The sequence below is a fragment of the Prionailurus bengalensis genome, chromosome E3, assembly GCF_016509475.1.
Source record: "Prionailurus bengalensis isolate Pbe53 chromosome E3, Fcat_Pben_1.1_paternal_pri, whole genome shotgun sequence".
NCBI classification, from domain to species: domain Eukaryota; kingdom Metazoa; phylum Chordata; class Mammalia; order Carnivora; family Felidae; genus Prionailurus; species Prionailurus bengalensis.
The window spans coordinates 32,248,760-32,272,293 of record NC_057357.1 but is presented as its reverse complement, the minus strand read 5'-3'; the positions used below and the strand labels follow the sequence as shown (position 1 = coordinate 32,272,293).

The following is a 23,534-nucleotide window of genomic DNA, read 5'->3' as shown; positions in this document are numbered from 1 at the left end:
GGTACGGTCCCTCTCCCGTCACCGTGGATTTCATGCTACGTGAAAGCCAGGACGGTACCTGTCTGTCTCCTTCATTCTAAGGGCCGAGAACAGTGCCCAGTACGTAGTAATAAGCGTCTCATCTTGCTGAAGAAACTGAACAGTTCCCCAACTGAGCAAACCGGCCAGTTTGGGCCCCGCTGATGGGAACATCATTCCTGGGAACACGGAAGGTTCTTATAGGAAGGAAATGTGGGAGGGCAGCCTTGACACAGGACCCAGACGCGTCGTTTTTCCTTCCCCAGGGACAGCCTGTCTGCCTCTCCTCCTACGTGTGGGTGCAGGGCTCTGTCTCAGAACAAGACAGGCAGGGGGAAGACACAGCATCACGTATTCCCACAAATCCTGTCATTAGTCACAAAGCAGGGAACCAGCCAGATGTCTCGAGCCTTCTAAATCTCTCTGGGCCACGAAACCACTCCTCTCAAGTCCACTCCTCCACTTTAAATGACCAGCAGCTCCAAGGAAGGCTGAATGGGTTGGGACTCGGTGGGAAGTCTCCAGTGGTCAGATCTGGGTATGGCTAGAGATCTCCGGAGAGATCTCCAGGATAAGCCAGGTTCAGAAAGTTAGCCCGAGGGCCCAACAGGACGGTCTGGCCGCAGACGGGCAGGTGAAAGAAAGGCCTCCGCTTTGTTCATCTTCTCCCCGCACTGGGCCACAAGGCTCGGCACACACCAGCTCGATTTCTTCCCCTTCTGTTGCTTTTGTAACCGGCACAGCTGTGCAGTACACACCCTGCTCGACTGTACGTAGCAGCCCTGATACTAAACACCAAGAAGGATTTGGCAAAAAAAAGAAGAGGGTGTCCCAGGGACCCAGGCCAGACTCTGGCCTAAGGCTGCCAAAGGCACTTACCTCGAAGCTGGTGGTCTGAGCCTGGCACAGCTTCCTTACGGACACGGCCACTGTGACCACCGAAGCCTGAGACCGCGTTTCCTCCCACTCATACAACAGGCTGCTTGGAGTGACTTCCCCGTCGTCTGGATCTGACATGGGAAGCGCTAGATGGGGAGGACCACACGGGGTGGGGGGGGGGAAGGCCAGATTGAGAAGAGGGCCCCCGGGAGCCACCCCCCAACCCTGCCAACACTTCCGCATGTTTCCGGCAAAGGGGGTGGGGCAGACAGGCACGAGGAAAATCATGGCCGAGTTGCGGCTACCAGCAAAAGATGGGAAACAACGTTCACACCCATCCGTGAGGGCCAAACAGGCTACCTCCAAAGCGCTCTTGGGAGTGACAGAGAAAACATGCAAAGTCCCTCCGTGCAGAAGATGACTCAGCAATAAAAAGGTCAGACAAGGTGGAGACACCGGTACAACAAGGTGGAGACACCTTGAAACATTATCGGAAGTGAAAGAGGCCAGCCACGGAAGGTCACATACCGTATTATTCTCTCTACATGCTACTCCCGGAATGGGCAAATCCAGAGAGCAGAGAGGTTGTCTGGGGCCAGGCAGATAGAGAATGATAGCAGATGGGTGTGAATTTTAATTTTTTTTTTTAATTTTAAAGAGAGAAAGAGAGAGAGAGAGCACAAGCAGGGGGAAGAATACCTCAAGCAGGCTCCACACTTAGAGCAGAGCCCGACACAGGGCTCAATCCTGAGATCCCACGACCCTGGGATCATGACCTGAGCCAAAATCAAGAGTCAGACACTCAACCAACTGAGCCACGCAGGTGTCCTGGGTGTGAAATTTCTTTTTGGAGTGACGAAAATATTACAGTTAGCTGCCATGATAGACACACAACTCTGTGACTGTACTGGAAGCCACTGAATCGTTCACTTTAAATGGATTACTGTGGGGCACCTGGGGGGGCTCAGTCGGTTAAGGGGCTAAGCATCCGACTCCTGATCCCGACTCAGGTCATGATCGAGCCCCACGTCTGACTCAGTGCACAGCACAGGACCTGCTTGGAATTCTCTCTTTCTCTCCTTCTCTCTCTGCTCCTCCCTGCTCTCAAAATAAATAAATACTTAAAAAAAAAAATAAATGAAGTGTGCAACGTGAACTTTTAAAGTTTTTATATTTAAAAATAAAAAATAGGGCGCCTGGGTGGCTCAGTCGGTTGGGCGGCTGACCTCGGCTCAGGTCATGATCTCGCGGTCTGTGAGTTCGAACCCCACGTCGGGCTCTGTGCTGACAGCTCGGAGCCTGAAGCCTGTTTCAGATTCTGTGTCTCCCTCTCTCTGACCCTCCCCCGTTCATGCTCTGTCTCTCTGTCTCAAAAATAAATAAACGTTAAAAAAAAATTTTTTTTAATAAAAATAAAAATAAAACCACTTCTATCTTAATGAAAGATGAAAAAAAAAAAAAACCACGGACAGTTCATTCAATTCCGTTGGGGAACATCCAGTCTTAACATGACTAGATGACCCCTTTCTGCCTGCATGGTGCCCGAGGCAGAGCTCAGAAGGCAGGGCAGGCTGGGACCCCAGCCAGTGTTCTGCAGAACCAGAGGGGATGCTGGGAAGCTCCAGGACTTCAGTCCCACCTGCCAGGTTCTTGCCCAGGTGGTGCAGTGAGCCTGGGCTCAGAGACACAAAGGTTACAGAACAGAGCTGGGGGTTCAAGCTGGGGGCTCTGTCTCTTGCCCGCTGTGTGACCTCAGACAAGTCCACTTACCTCTTCGAGGTATAGTTTCCTAATTTGAAAAAGTAACTAACAACAGTACCTTCCCACTGGGGTCATGATAAGAACCAAATGAAACAATCCACATAAAATGCTCAGCACGGCTCCTGGCCCCCAGTAAATCCTTCCCTAAGGTCAGCAATAACAATCATTTTTATTTGATTATTCAGGGAAAGAGCAGTTTTTCAACCACCAAAAAATATGTATCTTTTTCCCTCAGATGCATGCCTTGCTTCTTTCCTTCCGTGCAAAATTCTAGAAGGGAGCCAAGCTCCAGGGAACGCTATGTGTTGGCAGGAACTTTCCAGAAAATCAGGAAACCCGAGTCAGCATGCCCCCAAAATGCTCAGGTCATCAGATGGAAGGTGGAATTCTCCCACAAAAGCTGACCAGAAGATTCTATCTCCACTGAAGACAACCCAGGGAAAAGGACAAGACCAAACCTGAGCCATGGGAGCCAGCAGAAACTTCTAGAAAAAGAGACGGACTCCCGTGTCAACAGCCATTTTCAGAAACTGCTCAAGACAGATAAGGTGCCAAACAGGGAAAGAGTGATAGAGCCTAGGCCTGCCTGAGCCGCTCTGCCACAGGGGGTCTCAAGTCTGCTCTGAGGGTCCCCACATCCACCCTTGGTCACCTGTGACAGCCGGATCCAAGGACATCTCACGCAGCAGGGTGAGCGAGGAAAGGGTCCGCATGTGCACGGCACTTGCCTTCTCAGAGAGGGGCCCCACGGTGTCCAGCTCCGTGCAGGAGGCCTCCCTCAGTATGCCAGCCTGGAAACTCTGGTGGCAGGTCAGGCGGGACGCCAGGCCCGGCTGCTGGACCATGGGGGTGGGGGAGACAGGCAGGGGCTCAGGCGAGGCCCCGGCTGTGAAGGGGTAAGGTGGGGAACGCTGGGGGCCTCAAAGCCCGACCTCAGCCTCCCCCCAACCTGGGTTGTAGTACCAGCAGCCGGAGCAAAGGCTGACAGAGAGGAAAAGGACAAGGGAGGTTCCCACACAAAGGAACCCCAGGGCACGTACTAAAACCTCACTTTGAACCTGAGGCTGTCAGATATTAAGACTTTGTACAGGGGCGCCCGAGTGGCTCAGTCTTAGGTTAAGCGTCCAACTCTAGGTTTTGGCTCAGGTCATGATCTCACGGTTCGTGAGTTCCAGCCCCGCATCAGGCTCTGCGCTGACAGCACTTTTCTCCCGGCCAGCCCCTCCCTCCCTCTCTCAAAAGAGGTAAATAAACTTAAAAGAAGACTTTGTGTAATTGTTAACATTAACAGTGATCATCTTTCACCCTTACCCAGAAAAGTGCTATGGACCAAACACTTTCTCAGCAGGGAGCTGTGGACAGGACGGGAGGAGAGGAAGTGGGGCCAGGGAGCAGGGGGGAAGGGGGAAGGGCGAAGGGGACGAGATGGGGGTGTGGGGTAGAGGAGTCTGGAGGGAAGGAGAGCTAGGGAGAGGGAATGGAGGGGAATGAGGTGTAGACAGGAAAGGGCGGGGCGAGCTGGGGAGGGAGGAGGGGAAGAAGGGTGGGTCCAGGAGGGCTGGGGGGGGAGGGGGGCACTTACCTCCTCCCCCGGCAGGGCCTGGGAGCGCAGCCAGGAGCGCGCTCTGCGCAGGGAGCAGCGGCCTAGGTCCTTGGTCTTGAGCAGCCAGGCACCGTGTGGCTGGTAAGTGGTAGGACACCTGCCCAGGACATCCACCTGGGCGAGCGGGACCCCGTCAGCCCCTGCTCCTCCCCTGCCCCCGCCCCCCCAAACCAGGCTCCCGGCCTCACCTCCTCGAGGGTCTGCGGGCCGGAGGCGCCCGGGCGCCCCTGAAGGAGGCTCAGCACCGCGCGCTTCACGTTCAGCACCCAGCGCGGCTCTGCGCTCCGAGGACACAGGCGGGCCACGCGGCCAGCGTGCAGGACGAAGCGCAGAGGATAGCGGCCCAGGGCAGCGCTGGGGACCGGTGGGTGCGAGTCAGGAGGGGACCCTCCAGGGCACTGCTGGGGCCACAGTGCCTTTGCCCCTCCTGCTACAGGTCACTCCCCATAGGAAGCCCCTGGGGAACGCCCTGCCTCTCCCCACCCCCCCACCATCTTCCCAAATGACCTTGCTTCTCTCTTCTGCTGGGGTCTCCAGCAACTTCTGAACGGACCACAAGGGGCAGCTAACTCTTGGCTCCAAGGTGAGCCCAGCCTCCCTAACACTTGGACTAAAGCACCCGGGTGCGCCCAGTGTCAAGTAACCAAAAGCTCAACTTCCAAGAGCTTCCTGAATTCCAGAGATTCTCATTTTCCCAGCCCACTGGGAGGTATCTAGCATCCCCCAACCCCGCCCCCCCCCATACACCGCGAAAGGCACGCGCACGCACACACAAACAGATGAGGAAACTGAGGCTCAGAACCAGAAAGGGACTAGGGCAGCAGCCGGGATTCAAACCAAGGCAGGCTGGCTCCAGGGCCATGGGTCTCAGAAACTTCAGACCCCATCACTGTACAGATGAGGACAAGAGGCCCAAAGAGGGAGAGCTACTGGGGGAGGGGCTTACACAGCAAGTCAGGAAGGAGGTGGGAGCAGAATTGAGCCCAGGGCTCCTCCCGCCACCCCTCACTTCTGTTCCCCACCACTCCTGCACCTGCCAGGTGGGGAGATGGAGGGGAGGTGATGGGACCACTCCTGCACCTGCCAGGTGGGGGGATGGGGTGGGGGGAGGTGATGGGCCGTGAAGTCGCCACAGTTGTGTGTGGGTGTAGGAGAGAGAGGTGCTTCAAGTCCAGCAGCCAGCCAGCAAAGCAGAACCTTGAGGTCCTTACTTTCACCTCCCCAGGAGGTCACTGTCCCTCTCCAGCTCCGACCCCTGTAGTCAGGGGCCCTCTGGAGGCAGCCCCCTGGGTCTCAGGCCTTGTGCTAGAGAAATGCAAATGTTGCCCGCCCCTTCCAGAATAGCAAATGTCAGTCTGGCCTCAAGGAGCTGAAAACCCCCAGCCCTGTGACTTAGCATTTCTGATGAGGAGCCCAGGGACAATAGCCCTCACTGCCCCCTCGGAGGAGACCACCCTAAGCCTTTCAGCAGGGACCCATCTGCCCCTGGGCAGCGTCCCCTAACCCTGGACCCCAGCACAAAGGCTTTATTTTTTAACAAATGAATTTGCAATAAAAAAGGAAGAGGAATCTGCAGGGATGGGCTTGTCTTCAGTCTGGCGGCTGGATTGAGCTTTGAGGCCACTGAGGCCACTGTCAGGGAGTCCTGGGAAACAAGCCTGAAAGAGAATTCCAGGCTTGGCCGGGTCACAAAAGGGAGGCTTAGCTCGGGAAGGGAGAGGCCATGGGTGTCCAAGAAAACCCCCATCTCAGCAGAGACAGGGAGGGGAGAGGGGTGGGCTTTAATGGGTACCCAGGGTCTCCCAGAATGTACTCATGGACAATGCCCAGTGGGTGTTTGACAAACACAATCCCTGGACATGTGGAGGGTGATGGACAGGGAAATAGGAGACCAGCTTCTCCCACCAGGTAAGGGAAGGCCATGTGAGGCTACTTAGACTCACTCAAGTCTCTGCCCTAACTCTCGGTCGTTTTCATCAGTGGTCTGGCCTGGGCGCTTCAAAACCTAAGGTGGGGTCACGCTCACCTTTCTTGCAATCTAACTCGGTACACCTGACACCTGGTGGCTAACAGAAGGGGGTACAGGGCTTGTAGGTGCGGTCCTACCACGAGTAAGGCTAGCGTCTTACCTCAAACTCTCAGAATCCTCCAGAACCGTCACCTTGGATCCCAAGATGGAGGTCACCTGGAAGCCTTGGAGCTAAAGCAGAAAGGACCGTGAGTTGGTGACCTCTCTGGGGATATCCCAGGACCCCACTGGCACCCCCACCCATCGAGCAGTTCTGGGGCCCAGCATGGTAATAAGACCCCCGTGTCGGGAGCCAGGCAGAGAGATCCTTCCCTTGAGGGAAGGTTCTAGCTCCTGGGTGGTAGAGGCCAACTAGCTCCAGGGGATAAAGAGTTGAAATACCCAGAATCTACGGCTCCCTGGTCAATGTCCAAAAAGTTCTCACTGGTTTCTCATTTTGCCTAAAAGGCCCAAGCAGTGTGGGGAAGAGATGTGTATCTATAATACAGTGTATCAACAAAATATGTGAGAATTGCAAAGCCAACCAAGACTTTGCTCACCATGCATTTAAAAAACCTGGATGTCCCAATGCCCCTGTGGATATGTGCATGTGCACGTGTGTGCACTTATCACAAAAGATGGACTTTCTAAACTTGAAAAATAAAATCACCCCTAAAAACTGCCTTCCTCATGGGGAGCCTGGGTGGCGCAGTCGGTTAAGCGTCCGACTTCAGCCAGGTCACGATCTCGCGGTCCGTGAGTTCGAGCCCCACGTCAGGCTCTGGGCTGAGGGCTCGGAGCCTGGAGCCTGTTTCCGATTCTGTGTCTCCCTCTCTCTCTGCCCCTCCCCGTTCATACTCTGTCTCTCTCTGTCCCAAAAATAAATAAATGTTGAAAAAAAAAATTAAAAAAACTGCCTTCCTCGTGTGACTGATGTCACTTTTTACAAAACAGGCTACTTTTTTAAATTTTTAATTTTTTTTTAATGTTTATTTATTTTTGAGAGACAGAGAGAGACAGCATGAGCGGGGAGGGACAGAGAGAGAGGGAGACACAGAATCAGAAGCAGGCTCCAGGCTCCGAGCTGTCAGCACAGAGCCCGATGAAGGGCTCGAACCCATGAACCACAAGATCACGACCTGAGCTGAGGTTGGATCCTCAGCTGATGCAGTCACCCAGGCGCCCAAAAAACAGACTGTTTTTAGAGCAGTTTTACGTTTATAGCAATACTGAGAAGGTGCAGAGATTTCCCACATACCCCATATATGCCCACACCCACAACCTCCCCCTTTACACACACCCCTCCATGGTGGTACATTTGTCACAATACACGAACCCGCATGGAGACATCGTCGTCATCACCCGAAAGCCCAGAGTTTACATCAGGGGTCCCTCTTGGTGTCGTGCGTTTTTATGGGTTTGGACAGACCCATCATGACACATGTCCACCAGGATAGCATCTTACAGGGTCTTTTCACTGTCTGAGGATTTTTGTTTCAAAGTGACTCATCTTCATCTTGCCTGAAACCCATTTGCTCTCTCCCCTGAAAACCAGCTCCCCTCCCCCAACAGAGGGTCTGTCGTGCCCCCAGTCACCCAGGCTTGCAATCTTGGGGCGAGATACGGTCCCCCTTGGCACGGAGACGTTGTCCTGGACAATGAGTCCCTCAGCCACGTAACTGATAGCACTTGCTTTCTGACCACTTGATTGAAAGCCATCCATTCTAGCTATATTCCGTATGTGCAACTTTTACATAGAGAAGCACAACATAGTTTTGTAACACACTACTGAACTGTACATTTAAAAATGGTTAAAAGGCAAGAATTTATATGATATGCTTTTTTACAATTAAAAATAAAATTAGGGGGCGCCTGGGTGGCTCAGTCGGTTGAGCGTCCGACTTCGGCGCAGGTCGTGATCTCGCGGTCCGTGAGTTCGAGCCCCGCGTCGGGCTCTGTGCTGACGGCTCGGAGCCTGGAGCCTGCTTGGGATTCTGTGTCTCCCTCTCTCTCTGCGCCTTCCCCACTCATGCTCTGTCTCTGTCTCTCAAAAATGAATAAACATTAAAAAAAAATTTTAATAATAAAATAAAGTAAAATTAGGGGGCGCCTGGGTGGCTTAGTCGGTTAAGCACCCGACTCTCGGTTTTGCCTCAGGTTATGATTTCCTGGCTCGTGAGATCGAGCCCTGCATCAGGCTCTGCACTGAGAGCGTGGAACCTGCTTGGGATTCTCTCTCTCCCTCTGCCCCTCCCGTGCTCACACACACTCTCTCTCTCTCTCTCAAAATAAATAAACCGTAAAAAATTAAATTAAAAAAGAAAACAAAGTTCTGATACATGCTATGATGCAGATGAACCTTGAAAACATTATATTCAATGAGAGAGGCCAGACACGGTTTGCATATTGATTGTGATAACTGATCCCACTTCTTGGACGTACCTCACTAGGAAGTTCATAGAGGCAGGAAGTCGAATAGGGATGCGGGGGTGGGGGGACAGAGGCAGGGGGCGTTACTGTATAACAAGTAGAGGGCTTCTGTTCGGGGTGATGAGTCATCTGGAGCGGGACAGTGGTGATGGTTACACATCATGATAAATGTACGTATTACCACTGAATTATACACATAGAATAGTTAAAATAGTAAATTTTTTTGCATAGTTTACAATTAAAAAAAAAAGAATATGGGGCGCCTGGGTGGCTCAGATGGTTAAGCGTCCAACTTCAGCTCAGGTCACGATCCCGTGGTCCGTGAGTTCAAGCCCTGCGTCGGGCTCTGGCCTGATGGCTCAGAGCCTGGAGCCTGTTTCAGATTCTGTGTCTCCCTCTCTCTCTGCCCCTCCCCCGTTCATGCTCTGTCTCTCTCTGTCTCAAAAATAAATAAGCGTTAAAAAAAAAAAAAAAAGAATAGAAGGGCGCCTGGGTGGCTCAGTCCGTGGGGCGTCTGACTTCAGCTCAGGCCATGATGTCACAGTTCATGAGTTCGAGACCCAAGTCAGGTTCTGTGGTGACAGCTCAGAGCCCAGAGCCTGCTTCCGATTCTGTGTCTCCCTCTCTCTCTGCCCCTCCCCCGCTTGTTCTCTGTTTCTCAAAAATCAACATTTAAAAAATTACACACATACACACACAAAGAATAGACAGAAGGCAGACGCAAAAGAGAACATCCTGAATAATTCCACGGGAGCCAAGAGCAAAGACAGACAAAACTAATCCATGGCATTAGAACTCCGGAAGGCCTCTGGAAAAGTGACCAGAAGAGAGAACGGGGCAGGTGATGGGGGCTGTGTTTCACTTCTTGATCTGGTGGCCACTAGACCCACACGTTCCGTTTGTGAAAACACGTTGCTCTGAAGATCCGTTTTCACACCTTTGACACAAAAATGTGTGTAACGGATTGCCTCCTGGGCGGCTGTAAAGTTTCCATTTTTTCCCAAACGCCTTTGATGGAAGCCAGTTTTTCTTTTCTGGCCAACATTTGACATTACCTTTTTTTTTTTTTAAATGCTTCAAGCAAACGAACGAAATCTACAGCAGCACACAACATGCTTTGTGAAAACTGGTCTTACAGAAAACCAACCAACAGCTGCCAGTATTTTGATGGACGTGAGCGGACAACAGACTCCAGATGAAGTTCGGGACCAGAGCGGACATTTTGGGCGGTTGAAGAATTTAGAGGCAGCTCACAGCCACCCCTCGAGAGACCACATCCAGTGGTCTACGTGAAAACATTAAAAAAAAAAAAGTTTTGAGAAACGCTTGTGAGCAAGCAGTTTCAGAAACGCTTCTCAAGCAGGAGATAAGACTTCTGGGAGGGGCGCCTGGGTGGCTCAGTCGGCTGAGCGTCCACGTTCGGCTCAGGTCATGATCTCGTGGTCCGTGAGTTCGAGTCCGACATTGGGCTCTGTGCTGACAGCTCAGAGCCTGGGGCCTGCTTCAGATTCTATGTCTCCCTCTCTTTTTTTGCTCCTCCCCTGCTCACGCTCTCTCTCTCTCTCTCTCTCTCAAAAATAAACATTAAAAAAAATTTTTTTTTAAAAAGACTTCTGGGAATGCAAAAGGCCGCCGTTGATGTGGGGTGGGAGGGTCTGTCCAGGAACCGCAGGAGAATCATCAGAAAGGAGACAGGAAAGAAGGAGCAGGCCTTTCCACTTGTGAGACCACGAGGGAGCTTTACCATGTGCCTTTAACCCGTGCTGTGGACCCTCAGCTGTGTTCGCTCAGGTTCCCCAGCTTGGACCCTCATTCCTACCAAGGACACAGCTTGCCCCCCAACACCCAATCCCATGGCTTTATTCGCTCCGAGGAATACTTTCCCTTTCCCTCTTTTTTTTTAACCCCCGCTATTCCCACACAGGGTACCTCCTACAACCAAAATGGCGCCACATTCCGATGTCACCCTCTAGAATCCTGACCTGATGAACTTGAGATTATTCAGAGATCTCCTCTCCGTTTTTGTATAATGGAAAGGCGGGGGGAGACAGGGGGCTGTAACTTCCCCTGGGCCCTCCCCAGCATCCTTGGGATCTCCTGGTTGCCCAAAGACACTCACCCATAAGGCCATCTGGCACGGGCCAAGCACGTCTAGGATGACCAATCCTCGGAGGCCAAGGCCACTCCCCTCCGCCGGGGCTCCCTGCAGGCCTGTACTGGTGTTGGTGGAAAATCGATAGGTGTATCTGGTGCCCACAGGAAGGTGGGGCTCAGCTGACCCTGGAGAGCAGACAGAGGATAGAATGTCACCTTGACAACCCATCAAACTCTACGACTCAACTCCACCTAGACTATTTAGACGTCTGGGTTCCCACCTCCCTGCCTCCACTGGTCCATGAGCTGCCTGTTCCCGGTGCAGGGCAAGCCCAGCAGACGGCACCCTCCTCTGAGGGTGAAGAAGAAAATAAAGACAGGAACGATACGTGTTGAGCAAAGGGTGACCAGCGTTTTCTTATGCTAAGGCCCCCTTCTGACACCTTTATACATCATCTTTGGCCCCTACCCGCCAGATGTGACCACCAGCTGTGCTAACCCAAACTCTCTCTAGACACTGCAAAACACCCTGAGGGGTAAAGTCCTGGTTCAGGACCACTGATCTACACTTACGTGAACTCATTTAGGCCTCAACCAACTCTGGGTGGCTCTTCTTTCTCCATTTTACAGAGGTGGAAACGGAGGCTCAGAGAGGTTAACTAACTTACCCAGCGTCACACAGCTGGGATGCCAACCTTGGGAGTTTGAGTCCTCACCTGTGGCCTTGAGGACGTCATGTGCGTCATGTGCGCTAGGAAGGGTTGTCCTGGTTCTTGACGGGAACGGCAGGGAAGCTGGCCAGCCTCAGGGGACAATGAGGTGGCGGGAAGGGCTGACTTAGGGAGGAGGCGGCTCTATACTTACCTAACTTCCCATTTAGGCCAGGAGACCAATTGCGAAACCCAGCTAACTATGACACCCCACCCTTCTCTGGGGCTTGTCAGTGAATTAACATTTTCAGGTGCTCAAACAGCCACACCTCACACTCCCGGATGTTTCTCTCCCTCCAAAGAATTCGCCCTAAAGCTCTCTCATCTACTCCACCCCAAAACGCAAATACAATCGCCCCGCACAAATGTTTACTCCATCTGGGAACCACAAGGTATAAGGCCAGAGCCCCAGGCGTGCTGTTTACTCCGCCAACTGCTGATGACCAGATGGCCTTTCCAGAACTGGCCTCTCTCCTCTGCACGGGCTGCTCTGGGAATGGGGACATGTGCTCCGAGGAGGCTGTCCCCACTCACACCAGGCAGCTGGTCCGCTTTGCTCCCACCCCCAGCCCTGTCCGCTCCTGTCTCCAGAGACCCTTGCTCACCTGCACCTGTCTTCAAGCAGGAGGCTGCATGGCTCGTCAGTACATCTTGAGGTTCTGAAATCACAGATCGGATGGAACAAGGGCAGGGCCAGGAGGAGGCACGGGACGGCCCCACCCACCGGCCACTGACCTGCTTGTGGGGGGCGGGGACGCTTAAGCATCCGAGGGGACAAGAAGAGATGATGCCAGTACTCCTGTCTGTCAGAGGGCTGGGAATGACCTCCCCACCCCTTATCCAACCTGCTCTCCCCCATCGTGGATGTGGCACCACTGTCCTCATTGCCCGAGCTGGTAACCTGGGAGTCATTTGCGTTCTTACTCTGTTCCTGGTGGCCGCCCCCAAAGCTCTGTCGAGTCCATCAACAAACTCAAGTCTCCCTCCCTCCTCTCCCTGCCCCGCCTCGTAACTATCCCCCGTGTCCACAACTCCTCGTCCGCAGCTGGAGTTGTCTTAAAAACCAAAATCTGGGGGCACCTGGACAGCTCAGTCCAGCTCAGAGCCCGGAACCTGCTTCACATTCTGTCTCTCCCTCCTCTCTCTGTGCCCCCCAGCTCACACTCTCTTTCTCTCGCTCTCAAAAATAAAGTGTAGGAAGAACAAAAAGCTCAATCTGATCACATCGCTCCTGGTTTAACAGCTCCCAAGTCCCCTCCCTGGCCCCCTCAAGCCACATGCACTCCTAAGGACATCCTTTACCACAAGGGCTGGCCGCTGTCTGCCCTCTGGCCACTTCTCACCTGGCCCTCCCTCACCCTCTGGACGCATGGGTCCTCTTCTTCAGCTTAAGCCCTTCGCACATGCTGTTCCCTCCTCCCTGAACACTCTTCCTCCTGTTCTCCACACCCCAGGCTCCTCCGGGTGTCACCCCAGCAGGGTTCTCCCTGACCACTGTGAACCGACAAAGCCAGACCAGGGGGCTGCAGCAATGAGCGGTGGTCTCCAGAGCCTCCGGAACACCTCCTCCACCCCTCACCACCACGGCCGCCTTCTCAGCAGCAGAAGCCAACCACAGAATGAACAGCACGGGCTCCTGACCTCCTAGCCCCTACCCCAGGCCACGGAGGTCCCTCTGCAGGGAATCCGCCCCCGCCTCCTTCCCGGGAAAGGGTCAGCTTCTCTCCCTCACTCGTCCCAGCCCGAGTGCTGCCCACTTTCACCTTCTGTCAACCCTTTGTCCTTCCTTCCAGCCACCTGCCTGGATATTTCCCAGGCACCACCCATCCCGCTCTCCTGGCACAACCTCAGCCAGGAATCCGTCTGCAACCATGTGCAGACAACAGCTTTTCTAGAATACCGTTTCCATCCTTAAAACCACCCCACCGTGCCTCGACGGCTAACCATTTCCCATAGGAGCCTGCCTAATCCCTTGAGAGATGACACATGTCCCCAAGATGGGGCAAAGTGCATTTTACGCTATTTTGTTGAGACCCTTGGAAACAGCAGAACGCGAGAGGACAGCCACGCCTCTCAAATGTTGTGTGTCGTCTCACAAATCGCTTTTCGCACTCAAGTACATTAACACTGGATAAAACCACATTTCAAAGACATTTAGCCTGATGGATTTCCCTTCCCGCTTTCCTCCAAGTCTCTGACAGCATATACTCTGGGCACCAAATTAAACCTGTTTATGCATAATCGTTTGACTTCCAATTGTGCACGGACCCAACATTCGGCTTGTTTGCCCTTCCAACAACCTGTACATCTGTTTTGCCCACCAACTACGCTGCAAAGCAGCCCAGCCCGCGAGCCCCCATCCACCACGAGCTCCAGAAACGGGGTGTGTTCAAAGAGTATTGTGCTCGAACTAAATTGTGTTCTCTTCCTTTCTCCAGCACTTAAAAAAAACAATATTTATACAATGGAATACTATTTGGCAATAAGAATGAAATCCTGCCATTTGCAGCAACGTGGATGCAACTGGAGGGTATTATGCTAAGTGAAATAAGTCAGAGAAAGACAGATAGCATCTGTTTCCCCTCATATGTGGATCTTGAGAAACTTAACAGAAGACCGGAGGGGGGGGGGAAATAGTTACAAACAGCAAGGGAGGGAGGCAAACCATAAGAGACTCTTGGATACTGAAAACAAACTGAGGGTTGATGGTGGGGGGAGGGGAAATGGGTGATGGGCATTGAGGAGGGCACTTGTTGGGATGAGCACTGGGTGTTGAATGCAAGCGATGAACCAGAGGAATCTAGCCCCCAAACCAAGAGCACACTGTCTGTTAGCCAATTTGACGAAAAATTATATTAAAAATTTTGAAATAAATATTCTAAGTATTAAAAAAATAGTATTTAAATTTAAAAAGTTCCAGAACGATTCAATAATCCTACCAAGTAGATCAGCCAAAGAGGGGAAACATTGAACTTGGAAAGATAATACATCTCTCTATTGGATTCTACTCATTTCAAGGGAGAGATCCGAAAGGGACTGAAATGGATGTGATTTCTACAGCCTGGAAATGAAACCGGGTCTCCTTTCAGCCTTCTCGGATGTCAGTTCTGGTCCCTATGCATTCATTTATTCAGCCCGGATTTACTGAGTACCTACTGTGCACCAGGCAAATAGGTGCTGAAAATATAGCAAAACAAAATCAAAAAGCCAGCTACAATCTGACCTGCACCGTCCAGGACAGTAGCCACCAGCCACGTGTGGCTATTGGGCATCTGAAATGTGGCTGGTGTTATGGAGGAACTTTCCATTTTGTGTTTCAATTAAAAACCAGTAACTCAAGTCAGCTACTGGAAAACTTAAGTAGGTTTAAAACCACTTAGTATACAAACTCCCCTTTTCAACTCTAAATCTTAGGAAATCTAAATACAGATCAAGTCCTTGCAATGAAAATTTAGCCTCCAAATTGAAATATGGGAGCACCTGGCCGGTTCCGTCGATGGAGCGTGCGACTCTTGCTCTCAGGGTTTTAAGTTTGAGCCCCAAGTTGAGTATAGAAATTATTTAAAAAATACAATCTTAGAATGGAAATACGCTAAAAAAAAAAATTGGAAATTTTCTCCCAGTATGAAGCACACACCGGACTTCAGAGAACGGAAAATATGTCTCATTAATACTTTTTTTTACAGCAACTACATTCTCTAATGACATTCTGGAAATATTGGGTCGAGTCAATTATATCCCCCAAATTAATTTCACCCGTTCCTTTTCAGCATTTCTTTACACAGGGCTGCTAGCAACTTTGAAATTACATATCATCTCCCATTATGTTTTTATTGAATCTCGCTGCGCTAAACACTTCGGTAGGAAACAGACAACAGATAAAAAGCACACTTCACCAAGTTACGCTGCATCCGAGACAGAGCTGCTTCGAATCTTCATGCCCACCACCTCACATCCTTGCAAACAGCTAAGCATCCCTGCGCACAAGCTCAGAGCCCTCAACTTAGCATTTCATCCCTCAGCATTACAGATCTGGTCTCAAGTTTTCAGAGGAGGTTGGTAGAAGACAGAGGCAAGAGATAAGGATCCACCTGGAATCTCTTTCCTTCTCCCCATGAAAGGCAAAACCAGGAGAATCAGGGGAGGAGCAGGTCAACAGACACCTGGCTACATAAATACTGTCCCAGGTGAAGGAGTTGCTGTCCAGGCTTCACCCCACACAGAACCAGGACCACAGCAGCTTTACTTACTCCCCGAAGTCACTGCCACCAGCGCCCCGAGCAGGACCAGACGGAAGAGCCCCATGGGCACCTGCACCGCCACCAGCCCAAAGGAGCCCCACACCGTCAGCCTCTCTCGATGGCACAGAGAACCCTGAAAAGGACTTTCTTTGCAAAGGGGTAGGCACAGCCGGTGGAGAGGGGAGGAGGGGGCTTCCAGGGCAAAGACCCAGCCAATCAGAAGCCTCCGATCAAGTTCTTAGCGTTCTACCCAGGAGGAGGGGGGCTTCTGACTACTGAGGGGGAAAATCCCTTTTCAGGAGAGGCAAAGAAAGGTTTGCCTCTTCAAGCCTTGTAAATGGAGCTTCTGGGGCAGAAGGCAAACACAACCTTGATGTTTGTCTGTGTGTGTGTGTGTGTGCGTGTGTGTATAGGTGTGTGTGGTCTGAAATCAAATTTACCATTTCAACCATTTTTAAATGGCAGTTTGGTGGCACCGAGGGCATTCACAATATTGCAAAACCATCACCGCTGTGAGGTCTGGCTTGTCCTCCCCGCTGCCCAACATAGGCAAACCCAGGCGCCAGCGATGGCTCTCACCCAACAGTGGATGGCTGCAGGCTCTTCCCATGCCCTGACCCAAGGCCACCGTCCTGTTTTTTTTCCCCCAGACCTCACCTCCTCCGTCTCCTCACCTCAAAGTCACCTCCACCTGTATCTTTGGTTTTGAGGCTGCAGGCAGCCAATCTCCGGGTGCACCGCCTCCTTGGGCCCTGTGGGCCTCTCATCACATACACCTACTTCCCACATTAAAGACGCTTTTTATAAACCGCTTTATGGAGATATAATACAGATCACACGATTCTCCCATTCGAAGTGCACAGTTCAGTGGTCTTCAGTTCGTTCATTGCTGTACAACTTTCATCAAACTGATTTTTTTTTATTTTTTTTTGAATGTTTATTTTTCAGAGAGAGAGAGAGAGACAGAGCGTGAGCAGGGGAGGGGCAGAGAGGGAGGGAGACACAGAATCCGAAGCAGGCTCCAGGCTCCGAGCTGTCAGCACAGAGCCCGACACAGGGCTCAAACTCATAAACCTCGCGATCGTGATGTGATCCAAAGTTGGACGCTTAACCAACTCCGCCCCCCCAGGTGCTTCAGGGCTAAACGTTTAAAAGCTTCCTAGGACCCACAACATGTTCTGGGCGATGCCAAACCCAATAAAGCAAAGGAGAAAACTATGTCCCACCCACGGGGCTGGCCTCTGGGAGCTAAAGGAAACTGGATTATAAATATTAAAGTGGCTAAGAGATCAGAACTTGGGTGTCACCAATACTAGAAGAAATGATAGTTATATGACACCACAGAGGTGTTAGCTGATGCTATAATGACAACCGCGTTGCCATATAAATGTATGCGGTCAATATGTTCTACACCTTCAACTTACACAGAGCTGTATGTCAAGTATATCACAATTAGAAAAAAAACAACCGCGGGGGTGCCTGGGTGGCTCCGTCCGTTAAGTGTCCAACTTCACCTCATCATCTCACAGCCCTACGTTCGAGCCTTACGTTGGGCTCTGGGCCGACAGCTCCGAGCCTGGAGCCTGCTGGGGATTCTGCATCTCCCTCTCTCGCTGCCCCTCCCCCGCTCGCACCCTATGTCTCTCTTAAAAAAAGAAAAAAAAATTTTTTTAATAAAAAAAAAAATTAAAAAACCCGTATCAGGGAGTGGGCAAAGCGCTCACAGAATATTAAGTCAGTCATTCAGTCAAACCTCCCCCCAAACCCCACCCCTAAAAATGGTCAGCAAGGTGGAAATGCCATCATTCCGTTGTTACAGACAAGCCCTCCGTTTCCCACTGCCTTAAGTCTTGCCCAAGGTCACACAGCTGGACCCCATCTGGCTCCAGAGTCTCCTCTCTCTCAACTCCGCAGCTGAGATCAATGGTTATCACTTCCTCCATCTTTTCCTCCAGGAGACTCTGGCCTCTGCCCATGGCCCTAGAATCCCGCCCTGTTCACGGTCAGGAATCTGAGACACAACCCCGCCATGTTTCGCACGGTGGTTCCCAGTCCACACAGCGGCATCACATTCCAGGCCTGGACGATCAGAACCGCCAGGAGGACTGGGGCCGGGGTGGGAGGGGGTCCCTCCAGGCCACTCTGGGTGCGCCATCACCCATCACCCCCTTCTCCCAGAGCTGGCCAGGGTAGTCTCCCAGCATCTCTGGCCTCGCTTCCCATTTTTCTTCCATTACTGGACACAAAGCGGGTGAACTGGATGGATGGAGCACAGGACGCCAGGACTTGATTCCCAGAAAGACCCTCCTAGACAAGCCTTCCCACCCCTCAGCCTCCCACCAAAACTAAGTTCAGCTTCCTCCTCTTAAAAAAAAAAAAAAATGCAGGGCTTGTCTTATCAGTACGTGCGGATGGAGCTTCCAGTTCTGAATTAAGACAGAGAATGATTTAAGGCCCATCACACCCAAGCCAGAGTCACAAAAATTAGCCAGACTTCGGTGTAACCCATCAAATGATGGCACTTTTTTGCACAGGTAGGGCAACAGATAGTCCATGGTAGACAACCAACCAGTAGGGGGCGCAGTGAGTTCTTACCTAGGTGAACGATCTCACCAAAGATTTTGTCCTTTATGAACCACTACCACCATATTTTTTTAAGACTTTATTTTTGCTTTTTAATTTTTTAACGTTTATTTTTGAGAGAGAGAGAGAGGAGCAGAGAGACAGGGAGACACAGAGAAAGAGGCTCTGAGTTGTCAGCACAGAGCCCAACAGAGGGTTCGAACTCATGAGCCACCAGCTCATGAGCTGAGTTGAAGTCAGACGCTTAACCAACTGAGCCACCCAGGTGTCCCAAGACATCATTTTTTAGAGCAGTTTTAGGTTCATAGTAAAAGTGAGAGGAAGGCCTAGAAATTTCCCATACACCCCCTGCCCTCACACAGGCACAGCTTCCCCTATCATCAAAATTCCCCACCACACTGGTCCAGTTGACACAAGTGAAGAGCCTACAGTGACACATCGTTACCACCCAAAGTTCATCATTTACCTTAGGGCTCACTCTTGGGGTTGAACATTCTATGGGTTTGGACACCTGTATAATGACCTATATCTGCTATTGGGGGATCAGATGGAGTATTTTCATTGCCGTAGAAATCCTCTGCAAATCACCTATTCATTCTTCCCTCCCCCAGTCCCTGGAAATCACTGATCTTTTTATAGTCTCCATAGTTTTGCCCTTTCCAGAATGTCATATAGTTGGAATCACACAGGACATAGCCTTCTGACGACAGCTTCACTTAGGAATATGCTTTTAAGGTTCCTCCTATCTTTTCATGGCTCGATAGGATACTTCTCTTTAGAACTCCATAATATTATATCAATAATAATAATAATAATATTGCATTGCCTGGATGTACATTTTTTTATCCATTCAGTGACTGAGGTGACCCTACACCTTGATGCTTCCATGTTTGGACAATTATGGATCATGGTGTTATAAACATCCGTGTGCAGGGTTTTGTGTGGACATAGGTAGCTTGTTTTAAGATGACTCTATGCTCACTGTGGGCTTGAACCCACAACCCCATGGTCAAGAGTCACAAGCTCTACTAAAGGGGCCTCTATATGGATGTATGTTCTTAAATTCTTTGGGTAAGTACCAAAAAGCACGACTGCAGGATCTCATGGTAAGCGTATATTTCGTGTTCTGAGAGACCACCAAACTCTCTTCCAGAGTGGCTGTGCCATTTTGCATTCCCACTGGCAATGTAGGAGAGTCCTGGTTGCTCCACATCCTTACCCACATTTGATGTGTGTTTCAGATCTTAGCCATCAAAATAGGTACGGAGTGGTATTCATTATTTTAATTTGCATTTCCCTGATGACGAAATCAATGGCGAAAAGATGCCATCCGTAGATCATGGGTGAGGTGTCTGTTAGGATCTTCTGCCCATCGGTGAATCAGGCTGTTTTCTTGTTGCGTGTCAAAGGTTCTTTCCACATTTTGGATAACAGTCCTTTACCAGATGTGTCACTCGCAAATACTTTCTCCCAGTCTGTGGCTTTCATTCTCTTGGAACTGTCTTTCACAGAACAGACATTTTCAATTTTAATGGAGCCCAGCTTATCAATTTCTTCTCTCATGGAATCATGCATTTGGCGTCCCTTCTAAAAAGTCATCAGCACACCCAAGAATGTCGTTGTGTTTTGCATTTAGGTCTGTGATCCATTTTGAGTTAGTTTATGTGAATGGTTTAAGACCTCGGTCTATATTTTTTGTGCCATGTGGTGTCCAGTTGTCCCAAAACCATTTGTTGAAAAGACTATCTTTGCTCCATGGTACTGTCTTTGCTCCTTTGCCAAAAACCAGTTGACTCTGTGGGATTATTTCTGAGCTTTGTACTCTGTTCCATTGATCTAGTTGTCTGTTTTTTCACCAATACCTTTACAGTACATCTTGAAGTAACGGATTGTCAGTCTTCCAACTTTTTTCTCCTCCTCAATGCTGTATCCGTTATTCTGGGTCTTGTGCTTCACCATGTAAATTTTTAGAATCAATTTGCTGATATCCACAAAATAACTTGCTGGGATTTTTTATTGGGATTGCACTGAATCTGTACATCAAGTTGTAAAGAACTAATATCTTGACAATACTGGCGATTCCTACATAGGAAGAGGGAACACCTTCCCATTTATTTAGTTCTTTTATTTCTGTCATCAGAGTTTTGTCATTTTCCTCACATTCTATTAGGTTTATAGGTATTTCATTTGGGGGGTGCTGTTTTTATTTTCAAATTCCACACGTTTGCTGCTGATAGAAAAGTGATGGACATGCGCGTGTGTAAATGTTTATTATTGAGAGACAGTGTGTGTGTGTATGTGTGTGTGTGCATGCAAGCAGGGGAGGGGCAGACAGAGAGGGGGACAGAGGATCTGAAGGGGGCTCTGTGCTGACAGCAGAGAGCCCAGTGTGGGGCTCCAACTCTAGAACCATGAGATCATGATCTAAGCCAAACTCAGATGCTTAACGGACTGAGCCACCCAAGCACTCCGATAGACTTTTGTACATTAACCTTGAATCCCACAACCTAGCTATAATAGCTTGATAGTCGAGGAGTTTTTTAGTCAATTCTTTCAGATTTAATGCAGAGACACTCATGTCATCTGGGAAGAAAGACAGTTTTATTTCTTCCTTCCCAATCTGTATATCTTGTATTTCCTTTTCTTGTCCTATTACATTAGCTAGAACATCCAGAACAATGTTGAAAAGGAGTGGCCAGAGGGAACATCCTTGCCTTATTTGTGATGCCAGTGGGAGTTTCTCGTTTCTCACCATTAAGTATGATGTTAACTATAGGGTTGCTTTTCTTTTTTTGTAGATATTCTTTAACAAGTTGATGATTTCCCCTTCTATTTCTAGCTTACCAAGAGTTTTTGTCGTGGTGTATAATTCTATTTACACACTGTTGGATTCGACTTGCTAATATTTTGTGGAGGATCTTCACACCGACGTTCACGAAAGCTATCGGACCATACGTAGCTTGTTTTTTTGTGTATTTGGGTTTTTTGTTTTGTTTTTGTCATGTGTAACATCACAGGATCTATAATGATACATTCTCTTTTTGACAGGAGTAATGGGTATACTTTTTCTTTTTTTTCTTAGTTAACCTGGCTCTAGGCTTGTAAACTGTATTGATCTTTTCAAAGAACCAGCTTTGGGTTTTATAGACTCTGGTTTCCTGTTTTCCGCTTCATTGGTTTCTCCTCTGATTTTCAGGATTTCTTCTGCGTTCTTTGATTTGCTCATCTTTTTCTAGTATCATTCTCTTAAGGTGGAAGCTGATTGATTTTAGATCTGTCTTCTTCTCTGATTTAGGCATTCAATGCTATCACTCTCCCTGTAAACACTGCTTCTGCTGAATCCCACAAATTTGGAGAAGTTGTGTTTTCATTTTCACTTAGGTCAAAATATTTTTTAGTTTCTCCGGAGATTGCTTCTTTGCCCCATGTGTTATTTAGAAGCGTATTGTTTATGGGGCGCCGGGGTGGCTGAGTCAGTTAAGTGTTCAGCTTTGGCTCAGGTTATGATCTCACCGTTCCTGAGTTACAGCCCCACATCAGGGTCTGTGCTCACTGCTTAGAGCCTGGAGCCTTTTTTTTGAATTCTGTGTCTCCCTCTCTCTCTCTGCCCCTCCCCTGCTCATGCTGCCTCAAACAAGAAGTGTATTGTTTATCACCAAGTATTTTGGGATTTTCCTGCTGTTATTAATCTCCAGTTTAATTTCATTGTAATCTTTTCTTTAGTTTTTTTTTTAATATTTATTTATTTCTTGAGAGAGAGAGATAGAGTGTGAGTGGGGGAGGGGCAGAGAGAGAGGGAGACACAGAATCCAAAGCAGGCTCCAGGCTCCAAGCTGTCAGCACAGAGCCCGACACGGGGCTCGAACTCACCAACTGTGAGATCATGACCTGAGCTGAAGTTGGACGCTCAACCGACTGAGCCACCCAGGCGCCCCAAATTTCATTGTAATCTTAGTAGGGCAGGCATTGCAGGCTTTTTTTTTTTGCTGAATCTTTTATTTTTGAAATAAAGCCTACTCCCTGTTGATGAGGGAGTTCGGAAAGGCTGGGGTTGGAGGTGGGGAACCTCTTGACTTGTGCAATTAGTGGCATGATCGTAGAAAAGTCATGTGACCTCTGTGGATTTACATATTCAATGGCCTAATACAGGGCTTGGAAATGACTGGTTGAGTGTCTTCTGGCTTCATGTCGTGTTCACGTGGGGAAGAGAGGGACCCGAAAGGAATCAAGTACACATAGGAGTTACCACATGATGAAAACAACACCACATAGTAGAGACAGATTATTCAATAAACGAACGAGGTATGGGAGCACCCCGTTCACAGAAAATAACCCATCAATAGATTCTCATCCAACTGCAAGAGACTCAACATCAGACTGAAAACACAGAATAAACCTAGGATGTGTGCATCACTGAAAGCCACACGTCCATCAACTCTATGCCCCAACCTCTCCACTCTGAGGTATCTACCTGAAAGAAAGCCTTATGTCCACACAAAGACTCAGACACAAATATTCATACAGCTCTGTTTCTCAGGTGCAAACCTGGGAACAACCCAAATGTCCGCCAATAGGTGACCGGACACACATAGCGTAGAAGATCCCAACAAGAGAATACCCCTCAGCCACGAAGAGAAACGAATGACTGATACATGCGAACCTTACGACAATTATTCTGAACGATGCTGGAGTTGTGGGGAAAGTGCAGGTGTACATCCTGTACGTCTCCATTTATCTAAAATTCTGAAAACTAAAAATTCTAGACAGCAGATCAATGGCTGCTTGGTGCAGAGGTGGGGAACGGAGGGGACAGGGAATTGACACTACAGTCAGGAATGAGGCAACTTTTGTGGGTAACAAATGGGCTTCCTACCTCCACTTCCGTATCTCGAAACCCGTGACAATTTCATGGGGATGGCCATATGTCACAATTTATCACATGGTCTAGGGGCACCTGGGTGGCTCCGTTGGTTAAGCCTCCGACTTCGGCTTGGGTCATGATCTTGCGGTTCGTGGCGTCGGGCTCTGTGCTGACAGCTCGGAGCCTGGAGCCTGCTTCGGATTCTGGGTCTCCCTCTCTCTGCCCCTCCCGTGCTCATCCATCCATCCATCCATCCTCCCTCTCCCTCTCTCTCTCTCTCGTCTCTCAAAAAATTAATAAACATTAATGTGGTCTGCTTTATATCACTTATACTTCAATAAAACTT

General features: G+C 49.8%; 1 protein-coding gene across 1 annotated transcript in view; it reads right to left on the bottom strand.

Moving 5' to 3' along the window:
* LOC122471172 overlaps positions 1-23,534 on the bottom strand; it is a 162,175-nt gene that overhangs the window by 126,259 nt on the left and 12,382 nt on the right. Inside the window, exons 2-8 of the mRNA XM_043559463.1 lie at positions 12,109-12,238; positions 10,819-10,979; positions 6,391-6,461; positions 4,450-4,615; positions 4,241-4,375; positions 3,311-3,491; positions 898-1,028 (exon numbers count right to left, since the gene is read on the bottom strand). Coding sequence (XP_043415398.1) covers positions 898-1,028; positions 3,311-3,491; positions 4,241-4,375; positions 4,450-4,615; positions 6,391-6,461; positions 10,819-10,979; positions 12,109-12,238 — 975 coding nt within the window. The remainder of the gene's footprint in view (positions 1-897; positions 1,029-3,310; positions 3,492-4,240; positions 4,376-4,449; positions 4,616-6,390; positions 6,462-10,818; positions 10,980-12,108; positions 12,239-23,534) is intronic.